Source organism: Xenopus tropicalis, chromosome 4 (assembly GCF_000004195.4).
Source record: "Xenopus tropicalis strain Nigerian chromosome 4, UCB_Xtro_10.0, whole genome shotgun sequence".
Lineage (NCBI taxonomy): Eukaryota > Metazoa > Chordata > Amphibia > Anura > Pipidae > Xenopus > Xenopus tropicalis.
The window spans coordinates 77,329,615-77,351,866 of record NC_030680.2 but is presented as its reverse complement, the minus strand read 5'-3'; the positions used below and the strand labels follow the sequence as shown (position 1 = coordinate 77,351,866).

General features: G+C 38.2%; 1 protein-coding gene across 4 annotated transcripts in view; it reads left to right on the top strand.

Annotated features, from left to right (window-relative positions):
* Window positions 1–22,252, top strand: part of wdr63 (WD repeat domain 63) — a 50,375-nt gene that overhangs the window by 7,594 nt on the left and 20,529 nt on the right. For 2 of the 4 annotated variants that reach the window (XM_031899852.1, NM_001126956.1), the window contains 11 exon segments: window positions 7,679–7,790; window positions 8,068–8,106; window positions 13,607–13,791; window positions 14,728–14,832; window positions 15,113–15,256; window positions 16,385–16,584; window positions 17,125–17,241; window positions 20,042–20,232; window positions 20,308–20,432; window positions 20,567–20,656; window positions 21,979–22,056. In XM_031899852.1, coding sequence (XP_031755712.1) covers window positions 7,688–7,790; window positions 8,068–8,106; window positions 13,607–13,791; window positions 14,728–14,832; window positions 15,113–15,256; window positions 16,385–16,584; window positions 17,125–17,241; window positions 20,042–20,232; window positions 20,308–20,432; window positions 20,567–20,656; window positions 21,979–22,056 — 1,377 coding nt within the window. In that variant the 5' untranslated portion in view covers window positions 7,679–7,687. 4 annotated transcript variants of the gene reach the window in all.

The window sequence follows — 22,252 nt, the reverse complement described above, 5'->3', positions numbered from 1 at the left end:
GATGCTGAAATTTTAGGGTGGTGCAGTAACTTTTATAAAATATAGCCATTCTGTACAAATATTTATTTAGGGTTTTGTTCTCCTTTAAAGGAGACAAAAATCTTAAATCACTTGGGTATGTCAAATATTAGGCACTCCCCAATAATCACTTACCTGATACCCTGGGCCAGTGCTTCTGTAAGCAGAAAACCGATCCAGCCCAAGGAACTTTTTATTGAGCACCACAGAGCAATCATCTTCTTCTGCTGCTTTGTATTTCATTGGCCCCAGGCTGACGGACAGCTTTTCGCTCTACTGTGCATGTGCACCCAGTGAGAATAAGGAGTAAGCAGGTAGAGAATTGCTTCATGGTGCTCTCTGAAAAGTATCCTAGGCCAGTGCAGTATTCTGCTAAAAGTAGCATCAGCCTGGGATATCAAGTAAGTAAATACAATTACTGGAGGGTACCTAAAATTTGGCACCCCCAGTAATTTAAACTTTCCTTCTCCTGTAAAGGACATGTCAACCCTTGTCATGCCTAATAAAACAAAACATAATTCTTAGCAACTTTGCAATATATATTCATTACATATTTGTAATGTTTATTTGTTTATATAACTGCTATTAAAGGACATGTAAACCCCTTTGAAATCTTTCAATACCTGCCACTCTGGCTGTCCAGAGGTAATAGTAAGGCTGCAACATCCCCTTAATCACTTAGATTTCCTTCTCCTCCTGTAACCCACTTGGCCCCCACCCTCAGGAATTTGCTTTGGCTGTTGGCTTGTGGGCATGCTCAGTTATTCTAAGCTCAGATTACTAAAAACGCCCCCAGTGTAACAGCTAGTAAAGAGATGGCATTGCTGGGTCCCATAGAAACTCAGCTCTAGCTGGCGGCTTCAATTTTTTTCTCCTGAGCTCAGCTTTATCATTACAGAGCTCAAACAAAGTAGCACTTTTAGTGCTGCCTGTGTGAGACTGTATTCTTGATTAAATGTATGCTGAATAAGGGTCTGTGTGTGTGTATGCTGTTTACAGATTTAAATGTATCTGATTATGTATCAGAGGGAAACTGGCCACCGGGTGAAAGCTGCTATTTGATTTAGGAAAATGTGTTGGTGCTGGCAAGTGGAGGGGATATATGCAGTACAAATGATGCCATTTGGGTGGGGGAGGTGTGCCTAACTGATATACAGGGCCGCCATCAGAAATCACGGGGCCCCTCACAACAAAATTTTCGGGGCCCCCCTCCACCCACGCCCTGCCCCACAATGGCCCCTCCCATCAGTAAAAAGGACACACAGACATTGGTAGCCAGGGCCCCCTAAAACTGTGGTAGCCCAGGGCCCCCTAAAACATTAGTAGCCAGCATCTCCCTAGCATCCTCCAGTTAACCCCCCTCCCTGATGGCAACCTTGCCTACAGTATCCTGTTCCTGAAATTAACAAGGTATCTCAGCCTGAGTATGATATTGAGAGGGTTGCCACCACATGCAAATATTATCAATACAGGAAAAAAGCTACAAGCAGAATAATAACTAGTCCTCTAGCATCAGCTTATATGACAGACCAGCCTCATTTACTGTTTGATGATTTGTGGCCACTCCTAAGTTTAACTTCTTCACAGCTGCCCAGGGCACACTGAGCATGTGCGTGTCACTGACACTCCTAATAAAATCCAAGATGGGAAGCTCTTGTGACAACTGTACAGTCCTGGATCATTAATGTCATAGAGATGCTGAATCTTTAGTCTGGTGCAGTAAGTTCAGTATATAAAATATGGAATTTCTACCCATAGATAGTTTACTGTATATATTGGGCTCTTCACACACCTGATATAATTTTCAGCATTCTGTGGAATTATTTATTGAGCACTTTCCCATCCTGTTGTATATTAAACAGCTAATGACTGAGGTTTTATGAGGTTTAGGCCAAAGTCAATTTAAATACAAAAAATGAGACAGGTTTGTTTTTTTTTTTATTTATTTCCGTTTTATTATTTTGTTCAAATGTCAATTTCTTCTATTAGTGCAAAATCTGAAAAATACAACTTTGAAAATAATTTATGACCAACTTTTTGCTAAGGGCAAACTTCACCAGCTTTTGCATCAGTGCAGAGCTATGATATCATAGACAGCTCATGACATGTGCAAGATGGTCTGCAGGGAACCAAACAGCGGTTGTAATAAATCACATGTAGTTCTGCCATTTACAACATCATGCCTATAGATTCTTTCTCTGAATGCACACATTCAATATTTAAATTGCAGATAAAAAAAATATTATCATATAATAATTACTTATTTCTGGTTAGATAGACCATGTATGTAAGTGGTAGGTCATGCTCATGCCATCTGCACAGCTCCCCCAGCATCCTCCAGCTCCAGCCTCCCCACAGCGACTTCCTCTAGCCCCCCCTACCCAGCGGCTCCCCTGTGGCTTCCTCCAGCTCCCCCCTAACAGCGACTTCCTCTAGCCCCCCCCCCACCCAGCAGCTCCCCTGTGGCTTCCTCCAGCTCTCCCCCAACAGCGACTTCTTCTAGCCCCCCCCCACCCAGCGGCTCCCCTGTGGCTTCCTCCAGCTCCCCCCCAACAGCGACTTCCTCTAGCCCCCCCCCCCCACCCAGCGGCTCCCCTGTGGCTTCCTCCAGCTCCCCTCCCCAAGCGACTTCCTCCAGCGCCACCCCCCCCACCCCAGCGACTCCCCTGTGGCTTCTTCCGGCTCCCTTGCAGCTTCCTCCGGCATCCTCAGCTCCCCCAGCGGCGACTTGCTCTCGCCGCGTCCTCCCCGCTGCATCTGCTCCTTTTATATGGTTGTGTCCCGTGCGTACGGACGCACGGGGCGCTACCAATCAAATTTCCCGCTGGCCACCAATGACAGGGCCCGAAATTCTTTAAAGGGGGCCCGAGCTAAAAAAAAAACTGTATTACGGCCTTTAAAGCGAATATATCGTCCGGGCCCGGCACAACAGTCCCCCCTGTGCCTCCCTGATGGCGGCCCTGCTGATATACATTGTAGGCAAATGTAGGCTTTACATGTCCTTTAAAACCAGTGTCTGCCTGTCCTTTCTATTCTCTGCCCTGGTGTTTCTGATGTTTGAAACAATGTACCAAACGCCAGCAGATTTTACAGACCTGACTCGCTGGAGGAGCCTGGCACTTGCAACATTGTTTAAAAAGTAACAACTAGGAGTTCAGTAAATACTGCTTTCTATAGTAATTACATTTACAAATAACTTTTAAAGCACTAATAATTTTTAAGAAATTAATATTGAAAAGTTGCTTAGAATTATGTTTTCTTCTATTAGGCAAAAAATTATTTTGTGGGTTGACATGTCCTTTAATGTGGATACAGTGTGATAATGACACCTTCCTATCATCTGCCCAGCATGACTGGCAGAACCAGTTCTCTGCTTAGTTGGGAGTGAGCCTGGTCAAAGTATCAGACCCATAAGGCCAATTGCATTAAGAAAGCATACATTTTCGGACTGCTGTCCACCTCACTTAGCTGCACTCGGGCTGACACTGCCTGTCAGTGCCGCTACATGAAGCTGTGGATGAGAGCAGAACTGCTATTTTTGGCTGCCTACAAAAGTGGATAGAAAGTGGATAGAACACCACATGTAACTGTGGCCTAAATAATGCCCGATTAGGCGGGATTGTTAAGAGTAGTGATATTAACATGTTCTTCTCAGTTTTAGGAACATGTTAACGTGTTATAACTGCAGCTCCTTCTCTAGAGCATTTCTTGATTACTGTCATATCCCCTGTATTAATATCCCACATACATTATTGCTTTATGGCTTTCATTTGCCAGTGTATATATGCTGGCATAATTATGCAAAGTATTTATACCAGCAATATTTTGACACATTAGGCGCATATTAGCGCAGTTATGATTTTAAGTGAATAAGCTGTCTTTGTTACCTGATGTGTTCATGCAAACTAAGGGTCAAGGAGTACATTTATCTTATGAAGCACCCTATTCCTGTTTATCCTTGCTTATTCATACTACTGGCACAAACACACTGTCTCCAGTTTATCTAGTATAAATAAATCTAAAGCAACTGGACTTGTTAAGTAATTAAGTAATAAAGATTACTTAACAAGTCCATTTGCTTTAGATTTATTTATATTAGATATACCATGACCTGAATGAATGAAAATCTTCATAGTCATGTCTCCAGTTTACTTGGACTGCTATGAAATATATATGAGGAAAAGCGAGTCCTTATTACAAGTTACTATTAATAGCTAGTAGCAAGGTGCAGCAGTGATCCTGTTACCTGCTGATCTAGTGCTAGTCTTTGTACTGTTTGATTTGTTTTAAATTGCTGTGTACATTTTCTACCTTATTTTAGTATGGATTTAACTGTCCAGCTGTTGGCTTTATAGTATGCGAGTAAGTGCTATCAATCTACTTTGTGTATGCTGTTATCTGGACATAGAAAAACAATTATGTATATGCAGTATAATAAAAACTTAGTAAGTATATATATATATATATACATGGTAGGCACTCACGTATAATTCTGGAGCTAATGTGCCTGGGTACAATATAGCAGATATCACATAAGCCATAAAGATAGATTCCGCACTCACAGGACTTAAAGGAGAAAGAAAGGTAAAAACTTTATCAGAAAGGTCTATGTAAATACAGCCATAAGCACTTACAGAAATGCTGCACTGACTTTTCTGTAAAAAGATTAGTTGTGTCTGTAATTCCTGTGCCAGAGACACGCAGCTTTCTGTTCTCTGCTCTTTCCTGCTCCCCCCCTCCCTCAAGAATGCTAAGAACCCCCCCCCTTAGAAATGTGGATCTGAGCCAATCAGCAGGAAGCTGACTCATAGAGGCAGATTTATCAAAACACGAGTTAGAATCCCAAATGGGAAAAATTCGGATTGGAAACAAAAATTTCTGAAAATCACAAATATCACGAAAATGCTTCCGAAAAAATCGTACTAGTCACGATAATATCGTATTGGTGATCCGAAAGTCACAAAATTTTCGTACTGAACGATTGTAAACAGCGGCAAAACCGATCTGTTTTTTTCGCGCTAAAAATACAAAAAAGTCGTGCAAGTGTCGAAAAAGTCGTGCAAGGTACGAAAAAGTCGCAGAAAATATGATTGGACCAATCGCGTGAACGCTCAGAGCGTTCGTGGATAAGTAATTGTGCCCCCTTGTCTTACTAACTGAGCATGTTCAACTTGGTCTGCATGTCTGTGCAGGAGTGAGGCATTATGGGAACTTTCTTTACACAGCTCAGCATTTTTTCTTCCTGTTTGGCTTCTGATCTTCTGAACAGGAGAAATATGGGGAGACTTAAGGGCACTATTGAGACAACTGAAGGTATGCCTGCAGCTTGAGATGAATTCTTTACTAGCCTTTCCTTCTCCTTTAAATAAAACTGGTAATTTATTGTGACGTGGAACTTTTATTTAAGTCCTGTGAGTGCGGAATCTATCTTTACGCTTTTATAAAAAAAAAAATATATATATGTGCGTGTGTATATATATATATATATATATATATATATATATAAAAAAAAAAGGGAAAGTTGTGCTCAACCACTAAATTTTAAACCATTAGGCGGGGGTGCAATGAGGTTGTGACCACGAAATACATAGAAACAACAACAAGAAATCCTCTGCACTCACCCATTATCAATATATAGAACATTAAGACATTCGGTGCATTTAAGCTACTAAGAAATGCCCTTCCCTTTAAGCAAAACAGGGATTGTTTGTCCATATATTGCAATATACTTCAAGCTGGCCAACTGCGTCAAAGTCATCCCTTTTGACCAGTTCCTACACTGACTTATGCAATTCATTAAGAATTCTACTGCTTCAATATACATTTAGCCAAGGGACTAAGTTTTACCTGCAACTTACTTGCTTTCAAGGTTAAAACCCCCATATGGTTGCCCTTTTATTGGCTCCACTGGGATCACCTGACTGTAGCTGGGAGGGGTGGGAGCTACAACAAGGAGCTGGCCACTGCTCCTGTATAAGCTATAGCAAAAAAAGGGAAAAGGGAAAGTTGTGCTCAACCACTAAATTTTAAACCATTATATATATATATATATATATATATATATATATATATATATATATATATATATATATATATATGCAGGTGGGTAGATATTGTGCCTTGCTGGTGCAGTATACCATGTACCAACACCCCACTATTTCCAGTATCTAGAACTATCTTTCTTTTAGATTAATTTAGAATCTGGATATTTATAATCTAAAGGATTTAATAAAATACTTTTTCTTGGGTCAGTCTATCTTGTTCATAGTGGCTTTGCCACTGTACATAAAGAATGATAATCAGAAATTCAGATGTGTTTCTAATTAGGCAAAGAGTAATTAAGACAAAAATTACTTTACAGTGTACCTAAAATGAAATATAATGTCTGGGACTATTAAACAGTGGTTTTCAGACTTATTGGGTTCAAGTCCTTATTTGCTTTCAAAAATGTGATCAGCAATTTTCATTCCTCCCACCTTATGCCAGGTTACATAATGATATATAGCTTCAACTTTGTATGTGTAAAATCAGCATACATTAACAGATTAAATTCTCTTATGTCTAGCACTAGTGTGCCTAATACGCCTATAAAGGGGACTGCAGACGCAAGGTCCAGCACAAAGGGGCATAAGGGAGTGCTCCCTTTTATACATAGCCCCACCAACTTAAAGTTTTTGTGTTCTTGAAGTTGTATGTATTTGAGGTTTGTAAAAGTATGTATTGCACTTTGCACAGATAAGTAAATAAGGACCTTTATGCATTAGAATGAATACTCTGATTCTTAACATTAACAGCAATGGTAGTATACCTTTTGTCCACATGGTGGAGGTATGAAAACTGGTAATAGCATTCTGTGCTAAATATGTTGCTGACACAAAAGCTGTTATGGCTGATATTGCCTTAAAAATGTTATTCCTCTATGTTATGCTGTTTTGCTAAACCAGAAAGTAGCAAAAAAAAACAAAATATGTTTATACCTTTTTCAACTGAAATACGTAATACTATATCCCTGCAAATTATTTCAGAGTTTTATGTACCTGAATTTTACTGCACTCAGTTAGACCTTAATAGATAAGTTAAAACTTTTGCCCCATTGACCTTGCCAATTCCAAACTGACTGAAAATGCCAAAGTCCTGATATTCAGTGCAGGAAATAAAGAGGAAGGATGTGTAACCTTGAAAGTGACCCTTTGCACTTCTGTAAAACTGCTTGTGTTTAAAATAGAAAGAGAGAGCCAAAGCTCACTGGCCACTCAATCAATGATAGCACATGTACTGTACTGCACAAGAATGGCACATGGGAGGAGTGGATAAAAATGAGACATGAGCAAAGCGGGAAAGACACTAGAAGTTAAGGGGATAGAACATAGGGAAGGCCAAATAGTGGTACATAGAAGGTAATGTGAACTGGTAAGAATGGCATATAAGGGGCAAATAACGGTATAGAAAATGGTACATAGGTAGTAAGTTGTAATCATACTCAAATATTTATATATCAGACACTGTGATTCCTAGCAAGGATAATAATCTTTGGCCCATCTGGGTTTTTTTCATTTTTTAATTAATAGTAAAAATGATTAGTAAATAGATTTTCCTATCAGTATATCCTGCCACTTTATAATTCATATTGTCAGGATGCTTGTATGTTTTTGCATTTCAGCCTGAAGACATGTCTACACGGGAATCCTCTAGGTCTCCATCAAGAACTTCCAAGGGATCAGCTAGAAGACCAAAAAGCAAAGAGAAGAAGCCTGGAAGTGGCAAAAGAAAAGGTAAAGTCTCAGGTTCATGTGATAAAACCCCTCCACCTTGTTTTGTGTTTTTATATTTTCCATTTAGGTACAGTAATGTTTTGATGTATTAGAAGAAAAATTTTCATCATATCCAAACAGACTGTCCCATTGCAAATAGAGTTATACAGATCAACTGCTTTTGCCTATTCACCATTCATTCCTTTCGAAAGCTAGAAAAAGGCAGAAGCCTCATAAAAGGAAATGAAGACCAGTTAAAAGTTGCCATTTTTAATATTTTAATTCTAATTTTTTTCAGCTAAAAAGCAAGAAGATTCTGAAGTAGCATCTAGTCCAGGCAAGTCACACTTTGTTCTCAGGCTGGAATTCTCTGTGTTGTATAGTATATAGGGATAAAACAGAAAAATATATCTGCCACTTACCTATAGCGTGGTTTGTTCAGCTAAATAGATAGGATGGTAGAATTCTGAAAACTGTAATTGGTGGATCTATAGTAGTATGAGCATCAAAATTCTTATACAGGTTCTGAAATTCTGCTGCTTATCCCAAAGGGCTAGCAATGAAACATCTAGAAAAGAACAGTTTTAAAATATATTTATATCTAAATAGCCATTTCAAAGCCATTAAATGATTGTGTGAAGGGGTAGTGGTTGCCACCTGATGCCCTCAGTCTGGGTTATAACAAGTTAGATGCCCGTCTTGACTTTCCTTTGGCCAGATTTGTTAGGTAAACTGACATATTAAGGCTCTTTGCCTATTGTGCTGGTAAGCACCATCCACCTCTGAATGCAGATTGAAGTTGATGTTTATGTTAATAAGTTATATTTTCCTGATACAGTTTATAAAAACATGTAAGTTTAATATTAAGGGAAATATGTATCAAATATGTGAAATCTGACAAACATCTGCCAGAAATAGAATTTTCACTACAACATGGACAATTCATTAAAATCAAACATTTTAAAACGTGTTGAATTAACTTCACAAATGTGAATATTCATATTGTTTTGGCTGCCATTAGTATACTATAAATTAAAACTCCAAAAGTACGCCAATTTATTAAGAGCTTGTGTTGAAGTACTTTTTCCAGGTCCAGGCTGGTAAAATACTACCATTATAGAGGGGTAACAGCCACATTAGCATTTCATTACCTGTGCTATATCTTGCACTCTAATATACCACATACAGTGTTATTACCCAGTACAATTTAATGGTGATGTTTTTAATGAGCACTTTTAAATATATTACTCATAGCTGATACAGCACTGTTTTCCTATCTCTGTATTTTTTTGCCATTCGAACAGTATGGTGCCAAATTATGTTACATACTTTGTCCAGAGATATTCCAGTTCATTGCACTCACAGTTTTACGGTTGTAATATTTATGAAATATTTGATGTTGACACAAAAATATATCTGTGCATCAGCCTGTTGGTGCACACATGGGACAGGTCAACATCCAATGTTCCACTACAACAGTGTTCCCCAACCAGTGGCTCGTGAGCAACAGGTTGCTCCCCAACCCCTTGTTGCTCCCAGTGGCTTCAAAGCAGGTTCTCATTTTTAAATTTCTGGTAAGGAGACAAGTTTTTGGTTGCATAAAAACCAAGTATAATGCCAAACAGAGCCTCGTGTAGGCTGCCAGTCCACATAGGTGCTACTAAGTAGCCAATTATTGCTCTTATTGGCACCCCCAGGAACATTTTTCATTCTTGTGTTGCTTTCCAACACTGTTTCCATTTAAATGTGGCTCACGGGTATAAAAGGTTGAGGATCCCTGCACTACAACAAGGGGCTGATTCTCAGCCTTACGCTGGCACCAGTCTGCTACCTTGCCTCAGCCCGGAAGCAATGTCTCCGCCAGGGTGCAGGCAAACAGATATAGGCAAAAAAATGTGGGACTTCACATTTCCAGCCAATATCTGCTGCACTTGCCTGCCTGTGGAGACATCGCTTTCAGATGCAGGCAAGGTATCAGGCTGCTGCTAGCATAGGGGCTGATTCTCGCCCAGCCCTTTGTTGCACTAGCCTTAGTGTCTTCTTGCAGATGCAGCTTAACATTACAGGTAAGCTTTTTCTTGCCTTATCTATATCCCAATATGTAAGGGCTCTGGCACACGGGGAGATTAGTTGCCCGCGACAAAACTCCCTGTTCGCGGGCAACTAATCTCCCTTAGTTGCCTTCACCTGCCATCCCACCGGCGAAAATGTACGTCGCCGCTGGGATGGCACACGCGGCAACGCTTTTTCGCGCAAACCGCCATAGTTGCCTCCGCCGCATGTGCCATCCCACCGGCGACTTACATTTTCGCCGGTGGGATGGCAGGTGAAGGCAACTCGGGGAGATTAGTCGCCCGCGAACAGGGAGTTTTGTCGCGGGCGACTAATCTCCCCGTGTGCCAGAACCCTAAGGGTCTGTTTTAACAGTCAAGGTTATATGCTTACAGAGGTGGGTAACAACCAGTTTTCGTGTCCCCAATTCCTGTAATCTGTATTTGACAGAAAGAGATAAACTAGGCTGTCTTTGAAGATCAGGGGATGGCTTCAAAGACAATTTCCCATATAGTAAATAATACAGATTGTATTGTTTCTTCTGCTGAGAAGCCCGGAGCAAACTCACCCCTTTTCACTCCTCTCCCTTGCTTGGAGCAAATCTGTTCAAAAGATGTAAAGCGGCCTACATTGTTATCACAGATCATGTGCAGAGATCAAGAGGGCACACTAGAACACTCCGTTCTGAAAGGACCTGGCTTGGTGACAGACACATTAGTCTATAACCTTTTAGAGACCTCTAGCACATTAGACAAAAAATGTCAATCATTGAAGCATATGAATAAGCTGCTTTATGACCCTGATTCTGTATCATAGAGCACAGTTCTATAGCATTCTTTTGCTCTGAAACATAAAAGCTATTATTATCTCTTAGCTCTGTCCACAATGAACTATGTAAAATGATACAGGGTTTTTCTGTTTAGAGATCATGATGTTACATAAGTTTAAATTATCTATGTGCAGATGGCCTGATTTCCCATAGTATTCTATGTAAAAAATAACTAATACCTAATACTGGATATTACTAAACTAAAATAAATTTATGTTGGTGCTAAAGCAATCCTCTTGGAGATTTTATTTTGTAAAATGTTTTTAGTAGTTTAAAAGCATGGTGCTCCATATTACGTTATTAAGTATGGAATCTGTTATCCGGACAGACCACTTATCTGGCAAACCCTAAGCCGAAAGCATTCCTATTCCCGTCATTTAAATGGTAGTGAGCCCACTGAGAAATGTGTTCTCACTTGAACTAATATAAAATGCAATGATGTGTAGCCTTTGTTTGCTCTTGACATGACTTAAGGCACCTGGAGATTTATTTCAAGAAGCCAGCTGGCACCACTACCTACGTTATGTTATTTTAAGCTTGCTTTTCCTTCCTCTTGCTTTACAATTACTACATGCCATATTTAGCTTGCTTGCACTAGGACCACAGAAATAAAAATAGTTGTATGTGCTATCTGTCATGACATAACTGGGCATACTGTTTCTAAATCTAATACTAAACAAATATTTATTCATTTATATTATTGCAGACTTTTTCCTGCAGAAGAACCACCATATTAGGCATATATTATACTGTACATATTGTTTGTACTCCTCCTAATATTGAAATCCATCGGTTTCTTGCCACATTGGCAAGAAGTCCAATCGTACATTTATGTGGTACTGGCACATTACATAAACTATGCTTAATATTTTGTATGGGGTATAATAACTAGGCATGTCATTGATGTGTGGATTCAGCAGAATACCATATCCCCACAAATAATTGGTGGAGATTGGATGACTGTATGTTTATACATCTGTGCCAGCCATGGGTGTGGCTTATATAGTCAGTTCCACAAATTAGAAGGGGTGCCCAGAATCTTTTTGACTGTGTAGCATATTTACATTACCACTATCCCAACAACAACTAGTTTACATTTAATTTACATTGTTTCCTGCTGTAAAGAGCTAAGGCAGAGTTTGCATTAGTTAAGATTGCACTAGTTGAAAATGAAAGAGCATGTACATATAGGTATTTTGGGATTTAGCTGTTTTAAGGGTGGGCGTTCAAATACATGTTTATTGTCACATCAGAAATATGAGCTATACTTTACTTTATAACTTGAAGGTAGCCTCCATCCCAAGCCCTTTGTTGCATCAAACTGGGTGGAGGGTGCGGTCCAAAGATTTTCCTGACCCTCCTTTTTACTTTTTGAGACATAATACCCGGGCACCTACCATATTTCCTTCTAGTTAGGGTTTTGAGGGGGTGTACTGTATATAAGCCAATTAGGAAGCCAATTAGGTTCCAGACTCCTGTAACAGCGACCTGATTTGCCAAGTTACTTGATAATCAATTACTTGACAAATGAGGTTGCTAAAATGCAGGGTTATTGAAAGTGAGTGACATTCTACTGTCCCAGGGTGAGAGGGTGGTGACAGTTCTAACACAGTGATTGTCATGCTAACTATATGAACTGTTTGGCAGCAGTTGGGCATTCCAGTTAACTAACTCAGCTTGCTAGACCAGGTTAAATGAGTGTTTGACTCACAGCATGACCAAGTTACTATCCACCAAAACAAATGTTAGGTTAATAAATTCATAATAAATCAGTAGTGGAGTTCTACTTAACCTCCTACACTTTTGGGAATTTCTTTAAAATACTAGCAGTTACTTTTGTGCAAATATCTGGCTTTATAAAGGAGCAATCCATACATATATGGATCATATAGGGTGCCAGCGATTGTTGGCTGTGAATGTTGTTTTTATCACTGTGATTTTCCCTGGGACAAATACAGCATTAGCTATAGTATATAGTATCTGCCATTCCACTCATTCTTCAAGCATTTTTTTTTTTGTTTTGTTTTTTGTTTTGCATTCATTTATAAACTTTGCCAACAGAGACTTATTTGCCAAGTTGAATGAAATATGCTTATGTATGCATGCGGTATATGGAGTAACTAGTCTGAACCTTGCTTTGGTGCAGTAAATCTTCACTGTGCCAAATAACTTGATCTTCCATTTGTAAGAATGCAGTGTACAAAAAGCTTAAAGAGTCACACTGAATCAGACTACAGAAAATGCTAAATTGTATACTATTTATATATTTATCAGCTAACTTTTAAGTAATTGTAATACAATTTTATGGCAGTTATTGTAACATATAACTCTATAGTGAATAGGTGGGATAGAGCTCTAAAGTTTCCTTTTAATTCTTGCTTGGCAAATGAGAAAGCTGTGTTCAGGTTTACCACCACAAGTGCAATTGCAGTCCCTGCGATATCCCTGCAGTCAGTTCCATGTGAAACCACTTTTATTAAAGGTACTTACATGCAAATGCACTCCATATAGTTGCTCTTGGCACCATTCAATTTTTCCCACCTTTTGTTCTGAATTGAGCACTGCTGTGCAAGTAGACAAATGGGAGCCCTAAAGTTACTGCCACCTCCTGACCAGGCATTAGCCCTAGGGTTCCCTTTGCGCCTACTGTCAATAAACACAGCAACTTGCGCCTGAGGGTGCAGGTGCCACTCACCATATGAACACCGGAAATGACACAGGTGGATCTCAGTGCAATCACAATTGTGCCATGTGCATCATTACCTTGTAACCACTGCAGTGCTGGAATTTTGGGGTAGATGCTGCACTGTGGGAAAATCATGGCGATTACCCTATGGTCATTGCACTTGCAAATGTACATGTGGCCTGTTATTTGCTGTTTGAGTAATTGTGTTTACTCCTTCAAGCAGTTTTTTTCAGTATTACTCATTCCAAAATCATACCATTCCTATTCTAGGCCAGCCTGATTATATAATTCCTCTTGTTCTGACCTCAAAAACACAAGAAATCTTTCAGTGTAGGATTGATGAGGACATCACGCAGGAAAACCCATTCAAACTTATAAGGAAAGATGATATTATAAATGACCTTAAAGGAAGAGCTGCTGTTTCAGACTTCCATCCATTTAAAGCTCTTGTAACTGTAAGTATTTTGTGGCATATTTTGTCTTCCTTTTGCTGACAGTTTATCATATCAGTTTTTAATTGCGCAAGTCATTCTGTGACCTCTGCTCTCTAACTGCTTTTCAGTTTTCCCATTATTAGCCTTTCTATTCTAAATCCATTAAACATGGAATGTAAAATGCAATATGGTTGTTAGTGTTAGTGGAAGTGGTAATCAAAAAGCAAACTAATTGCATCAATTTTTAAGCATTGGCCACAGTTGCAACAGGAACATCTACCCCTTGCGAGAGCAATTATGCTGGAATCATGGGGAAACACTGCATTGTGGGTATAAAAAAAGATTGCATCCAAAATTGCACTTTGCACACTGTGGTACAGTAAGGTAATGACCAATAATTTTTTGTACTATCCCCTCTATCCACCTTCCATTCTGGATTTAAAACCACTGCCTGCTTGCTTTTCTCATTGACGCAATTTTCTCAGTATAACAATCTAAATGCAAAACTGGAGATCTACAAAACAAACAATGGAATTAATTTAAAAGCTTCAAAGATGGAAAAACTACCACACAAACAAACTGTATAATATTCTAGAATAGCACTTCTCAGTTTTATGGAAATTTAATTTGGGGATGACCTGCTTCTCTCTGCGTGCCTGACTGACAGGCACAGCTTCAGCCTAAGTGCATCTGCATGGAGCAAAGATCGTAGCTGTACTCAGGCTGAAGCTGTACCTATCAGTGCAGCTAAATCCAGAAGCGTAAATGAGTGGATCCGTACACTTTGCATGCCCTTGCCCTTAAAGTTGCCATTCGAGTTATGAATATAATTAAGCGTCTAGCCTGGTTTATAGGGGATTTGTTTTTTAGGTCCCTGTTTGTTTTATTTCTAAATACAGTTTGCCAACAAAACCATGTACTACCCTTATGATAATATTTACTGTAAATCTTTTACAGGAATATCCTGGAGATGAATTACTGCTTGTTTTTGATAGGGATTTTAAGTACGGTCAGAATTTTTATCTTGTTATAACAGAAGAAGCCAAAGAAAGCATCCTACATGTAAGTATGCCTTTTAAGGTGTAAATATAGCTTTTATGTAGTGGAATGATAAGTTAATATTATTATTAGTTCTTCTGGGTTTTCCAAGACCTCACAGGGATACTGCACATGGAAAAATGGACTCATTTTTGAAAAAGAGTCCAATGGAAGAAGTAGAAGTAGAAAAGAGAATTTTAAAGAATTTTTAAAAGAGAATACAAAGACAGGTGTCATAAGATGTTGTGTTACAAATATTGTGGAGTCTTTTTTAAAAATATGTATGAGACTGTGCCATTTCCAGCCTCCTGAAGCTCTAACTGAGGAAGAAGACAAGGAAGACGATGAGCAGGAATACAGCTATAAGCCTCCATCTCCCAAACCCTGGGTTTCTCTGGGCAGTGAAAAAGAAATTGAAGATGAAATGGTGAAGCAAAGCCACACTAAGGTTGGAATGCTCGGATATAAGTGCTCTCATTAAGAGCAGAGTGATAGATTGGATGGTGTTGGTTAATGCTATAAGTGTTATTATCCTGTCCTATAAGTGTAATTATCCTGTCCTATGTAAAAACAAGTGGGCAGGCATTGTGTGTGTCTGAAATGATTGGAAGGTTTAGTATCAAAGTTTAGAATCTTTTAGATATCCATCTACAAGTTGGAATTCTAAAGTATGTTAATGACTACACTATTGGAGTGGATCCTATCTTAAGGGCACAAGCACTGCTATAACACAAGTATTATCCAAACAATTGGAACTGTGTGTCCCTATTAGCTGGGTTTATCACACAAAGTTTCCTCCTGCAGACAACTTTGCGCAGCTTTGACAGCTAAAACGATGCGTAGGCCTTTCACCAACGATTCCTATGTTGTTGGTGGAAAGGCATTTCAGAGCAGTTAGATGCCCGCGGTAGCAGAGATCTATCATGGGTGACTTACTCGCTCTGTGGGCCTTAATTTTCATTATATCTTTTTACACCTGCTAGATCACAAAACCTCTAGAACAACAGCTTTTGTAAAACTAGAACATCGAACCCCGAGGTTGCCTATATATATATATCTGTAATGGGGTTTAATGATCGCTGTGTATAGTGGAGATTGTTAAGTCTCCTAAGGCCAGGGTCATAGAGGAGATTAAGTGCCCAGCCATAGGCCTATAGGAAATAGCCTGCATCAGTGAGGTGTTAGCAGATTATTTTCTTTGTGATCTTGCTATGAGCTTTTATGACTGCCGCTTTTGTTACCAGCATAGTTATGTATAATATAATGTTTGGGGTAAATGTTGATAACAAATATTCTACAACACAGTTTAAACAAGAAATAAGCATAAAGATACATGAACGTGGCAGGGAAGGTACCGAGAGGAATAAAAAAGAAGCAGTTCTTTGACCTGAAGTCTATTTTGGCCATTCGTTCCATTTTGGTCAGTCCAAGTAACCGTTCACTAGGTCATTTGTGAGCCAGCAAGTAAACATATATATAAAACTATTTAATACATTTGTAGCAGTACTCTTTTCTGCTTGATGACAATGTTAATATGCCAGTTAGGCCTAATGATCTCAATACTATATTTCTGCAGATAAAGTTTATGATTTCCCGAATACAGAGGAAGTTTGGTGCCAAAGTTAACTTTGGTGATCACAATGCATCAGATGTGAAAGATGGCTACATGGAATGTACATCTTATCAGGACAAACGTTTCAGCATTAAAATCAATGAACGGGATACTGGAATACAGGTTGTACCATTCACACAGGAGAACAGTACTCAGACAAAGTGGTTAGTGTTCAGGATTGATTATTTATTTGTTTGTTTTAGAATACAAGGAGGCCATAAAAGAAATAACTGGAGTTTTTAACCCCTACATCTGAGTTTGTACAGTTACAAGCTGAAAAATTAATCTTAATGCAGATGATTGACATCTCTTGGTAATGTATGTGTATGCTCTTTTAGGCAGGGACCTCTTATTTTGGTTATCAGGTGTATTTTGTATGCAATCTATGTAACTGTATACAACCATTTAGTTTTTTATGATGTGCTGCTAATTTCTAATAGCTGTATACAAAGAGCTTGCAGTCTAAACTTTGCCTTAGTTCAAGGGATATGATGAAGTGATTTGCAAGAATACAAAGAGCATACAGTATACTGAATAGATGACAAAGATACTCTAAAAACAAGTTAATCCTAATTTCTGATTGTTTATTTATTACACTAGTGCTGTAATACACTTTTGGAAAACATGCTACATTAAAACTTGAAAGTAGGTGGCCTGTTGTACTAGTCAAGTGGTGCTTCACCTTGTACATTCTTGTTCTGTAGGGGCTATCCTAGGAATGCCTGCACGCAGTATACTCCAAGGGAATTTACAGAAGAGGAAAGAAAGGCATGTTTGTCTTCTAAAGATTTTAAGGACTTCGTTAATTCGGTTTCTTTAAGGTAAGCAGGTTTAGTAAATTTGGTTTTTTTTCTTAAGGAACCAAAGTTAAGTAGCAAAATCATCTTTATGATCCGAACATTGGTTTAGAACCGTTTGTGCCTCTCACTTTGATTACACACATTATTGAAGGAAAACTATTGTGAAAATAATAGGGTCTTCAGCTCATGTAAATAAAATACTTTCTAAGTACTATCAACTTGAAATTATGTACTGTTTCTGAAATCAAATTACTCTTCACTAATACTCTTTCAATACTTTATTCAGGAGTCATATTTCAATTGACATTTAGGGGTTTGTTCTGTTTTCCTAGAACTAGCTTTCAAAATAACAGACTTCGACAAAACCTGTTGGAGTCTATTATCGTGGAACAGTTAGCTCTTATAAATCTTTTAGGAAAATTGAGTCCCCCTACACTAATGTATAAGAACCAACTGTCAATCTAAATCTAACTCTGACTCCTGCATGTAGAGAGACAGGTTGCTTAGAGGGAAAAATTGAAGAATTCTTATTTGATCATATTTAGTTTCTTTTTTTCATGAGATGAAGTTAATACTAGATTTTTGTTTTTGTGATAGGTCCCCTGTAAGGGATCTGTTATGGGAATTTGAACCCATTTGTGGGTCCTGACCCAGAGGTAAAGAATTCCTGTTTTAATAAATTCATACTTGCCAGTCCTGCAGTGAGGTGAGGTGACTACTTTACACATGAGATGGCACAAAATGTTACATATATTTCCATGCAATTCACACTTAAAGAAGGAAAGGAAAAACTAATTACGCTTTATCAGAAAGGTTTATTTAAACACAGCTATAAGCACTCACAGGGGCACATTTATTTATCCACGAATGCTCCGAGCGTTCATTCAATCGGCCAATTGTATTTTCTGCGGCTTTTTCGTACCTTGCGTGACTTTTCCGGTGCTTTCGTGACTTTTTCGTATTTTTAGCGCAAAAATTTCATGACTTTCGGATCGCCGATACGATATTATCGTGACTAATACGATTTTTTCATAAGCATTTTTGCGATCTTCAGAAATTTTTGTTTTCAATCCGAATTTTTCCTATTCGGGATTCGAACTCGTGTTTTGATAAATCTGCCCCACAGAGTCCTCTATCAAAAGAAACGCAGGATTTCTTGTCTCCTTTTTTGTAAACATGTTTTGTAAACATGACTTTCTCTCTCAGAAAAATCCTTCATTCTGGGGACTAGTATTCTAGGTGGCACTAATGTGGCCAATCTATTCTTTTTCTATTCTTTCTTTCTCCTTTAAATATCCTAGTTGTCGCATTTACATAAGGTTGAAGCTTAAAGTACTGCCTCAAATGTTTGTATGCCTTCTTGGGATTAATTGTCCATGCAAAGGTGAGGTTGCAGGAGCAGTGAAGCAGCTCTCTCTTTCTCTTTGGTTCCAGAATGACTTGGGCCATCACTGTTTATATTAGTATAAACAGCAGTCACATAAGAATATTACTATATTTTATTCTAATGACACAATTTATTATACATTATTATTGTATAATTACTTTTATTCCATACTTACAGTAGATTAATTATGATCTGTAATAACTTCAGTAAATGATAACAAATAGGTAAGAGACTTAACGGATTATACAGGTGCAGGTGATTATTAGATAAATATGCTTTGTGAGCCTAATGCAGTACAGATAAAATTTATTGTGGCTCGTGTAGGGGATTTGAAGGGCTATAATTAAAAAAAAAACAAAAAAAAATCACTAAACTAGTGAACTCTTAATAATTATTTTATACAAGCAGGTTTCATTTTTTGCTTACAGTTTTTAAGATATAAATGGTTTATTATTATGCTGCTTCAACCTATTTTTCCTGTAAACAATGCAGTCATACTGTTTGCCAGTAATGTATTGTAAATTGCCATATCATGCTGAAATCAGCAAATTAGACCAAGGGAAATCTGTCAGCAACTCACAGCGTTTCTTGTGTTGCTTGCAGCTGGAAAAAAGTTAAATTGAGGAATGCACATACATTGTTAAATATAGAAACTATTATGATAAAAAAAACCCTTTGACCACCTATTTAAAAATTGCACTGACCCAGGGTAGTTTATAAGAGTGCAGATAGCCACAATCTTCCAGGTCATGTTCTGTGCCAGGTCAGGCTTGGCGCGTGCACACATCCAAATTGTTTAGAAAAGAGTGGTGGAAGTCAAGGTCTTGCTAACTTTTCCTCATGAAACTATTTAGCAGTCTAAATTCCAGCTCTGCATTATTGCTACATTTCACCCCTTTGTTTCCTGCATCTTTTTTTCTGTTCTGATTCCCTCCTGTTGTAATAAATGACAAGAGAATGCCCATCGTGAAACTTTTATAAAAAAAACAAATGGTTGGTTAAACCGAAGGCCATTTTGATGCCTTGGCTCACTTAATAGATGTTTGTCTGAACTCCTGCAACCAGTGATCTAACTTTGGGTGCCAGGTCCCCCTTCTACATAAGAAATCCCTGTTCCCCTGGGACCTTCCGTGCCCCAGCACATGACTGGCCCCAAAAATGAGTTTAGAAGCCAAGATGATTTTGGGGGTGAAATAACACTCCTAATGCAGGTGTACCTTGCATCTTTCATGGGCACACGCTGGGTTCAGCCAATGGTGTGCTGGAAGTGATCACTTCTCACAGATTCACAAAGCAATTTATGCTTAGTAGATGACTGTGTGTTTATATTAAATATATTAATAGTCTGGTATTTTGTTTTATTTATTGCTGAATTCTAGAAATCTCTAAATACTCATGTATAATTACCCTCATTTCCATTTCTTTACCATTTAGGCTTGAGTTAGCACTGCAGCAAAATGAGATTATGAATGCTTTTTTGGATGACTGGAAGGCGTTGTCAGAAGAAGAAAATACATTTGGTGGCAAATCTGATTCTCACCTTAAAGAGTCACAGTCGTTTACAGATCATTTATTTAGCAATGCCAAAACCATCAGCTGCATAAATTGGCACCCAAAAATTCATGGTAAAGTTCTGCATATGTTCCAGTGATGTTTCAGATAAAATGTACATATGATATTGAATTTCATTCATTCAACAGGATTAGTTGCTGTTTCAATGACTGAACGACTTTCCTTTGAAGATCGTGTGAACATATCTTCAAAAATCCTGTTGAAACCATCACTGATTCTTTTCTGGAGCTTCACAGATCCATTACATCCGCAGGTGACATTTAGAGGAAACAGTTATTTGAGTACAAACACAATTTAAACAATATATATTCATAGCAGATGCCTCAAGAAGAAAAAAACATATAGATATGGTATACAGTATATTTGCATATTTTTTTTCTCTTATAGTTGATGCTCGAGTGTCCAGATGACATTTATTGCTTTCAGTTTTGCCCATCAGATCCCAACATTATTGCCGGAGGCTGTTTTAATGGACAGGTAGGCATAAGTGGAGTATTAATATACTGTACAGCATCTATGGCAAGTTAAGAATGTTAACACAAAGAGATTAAGTAACATGATTAATATATAAAAAATAAACAAACAAATGTACTGTTTGGGAATAGAGGGGATGTAAGGACTATATCAAATTTCTACAAGGCATGGTCTGTTTTGTGCTGAATAGCATGTGTATGTTCTATTTGTTCTTTTAAGCTGCACCTGCACTGGGTTTTCTGTACGCACAATGCTGTAATCACTACAGATCACAAGTGGTATAATTACATCTTACACCCAGGGTGAAAGTTTGGCTTTGAAGTTGCGATTCACAATATTGAACCTAAGCATAATACCTGAGAGTAGAGTTGGTTGAAATAACAAGTTATATCGTCAAATTCGGTATAATGTTGGCAATTATTATCTATTTAGACCAGAGTGGTTTAAATAAATTATGGCTGAAATCCTGTAGTTGCTAGAAACATGTTTAATTGTTTCCTGTAAGGTGAAATGAAATGTATTTCTACTAGAAGTCTATGCCAGGGCTTCTCACACTCCACATGGCTTTTCACAGTGGACACAGAGTCCTTACCCATTAAAAACATTTATTTATATTGTGTATTACCTCCAGAAATAATTTAGAATCCAATGTTTTACTCCCAATTCCTCCCCCAAGTTAATATATTTTTAGTATTCTCAGATGCAGGATGAAAATAGGCATAGATAAAAACCTACCTGAGTCTCATCAGACTGATAATAGGCCCAAGTGAAGCTGGCCTAATAGTTTAAAAAGCAATGGTTTATGCTAATGTCACACATATAGTAACATATAACAGGATAAGCAAGTAGTGATGCTTAAAAGAGACAGTCCTGACTAAACAAGCATAAGGGAGATAGCATGAAAAATCAAATATTTTATAGGGATGCACCAAATCCAGGATTCAGTTTGGGATTCAGGCAAGATTTGTCCTTTTTTGGCAGGATTCATATTTAGCTGAATCCACACTCCTGGCCTTTAACCCTTCGGTACCCTGATTTGCAAATGTAAATTCAGATTCGGTTCTGTATTCGGCAGAATCTTTTACGTAGGATTCAGGGTTCAGCTGAATCTGAAAAAAGTGGATTCTGTGCATCCATAATATTTTATTGATATCTTTTGAAAATATCTAAAGGGCAAAAATGTCAATATGGGTGATCATGCATGTTGTGTTTCATATCCTACAAAGCCACTTCCTCAGAAGAACTCCATGGTCACAAGATAGCACCATAACTGTAATATGACTGTAATATGATTTCATATTATTAAAGATGTTGTTTTAATATAGGTTGTACTATGGGATATCTCTAAATATCAAGAAAGCCTAATGGCAAAGGCAGGTGTAAGCAAGAACACAGCTCCTAAGGTATGCTAGAAGTCTGTTTGTAACACTCTGTACTGATAAAGGTGAAAGCTGTATTAATGGTAACATAACAGAGTTTTTTAAGCTGACATCTGAATGCAGATTCACAGAGACACTCCCAGGAATAAAGGTTGGTAGTTGTATGAATATGTACACACAAAAATTGTCATTGACACATTATACATAGAGAGGTAACTGC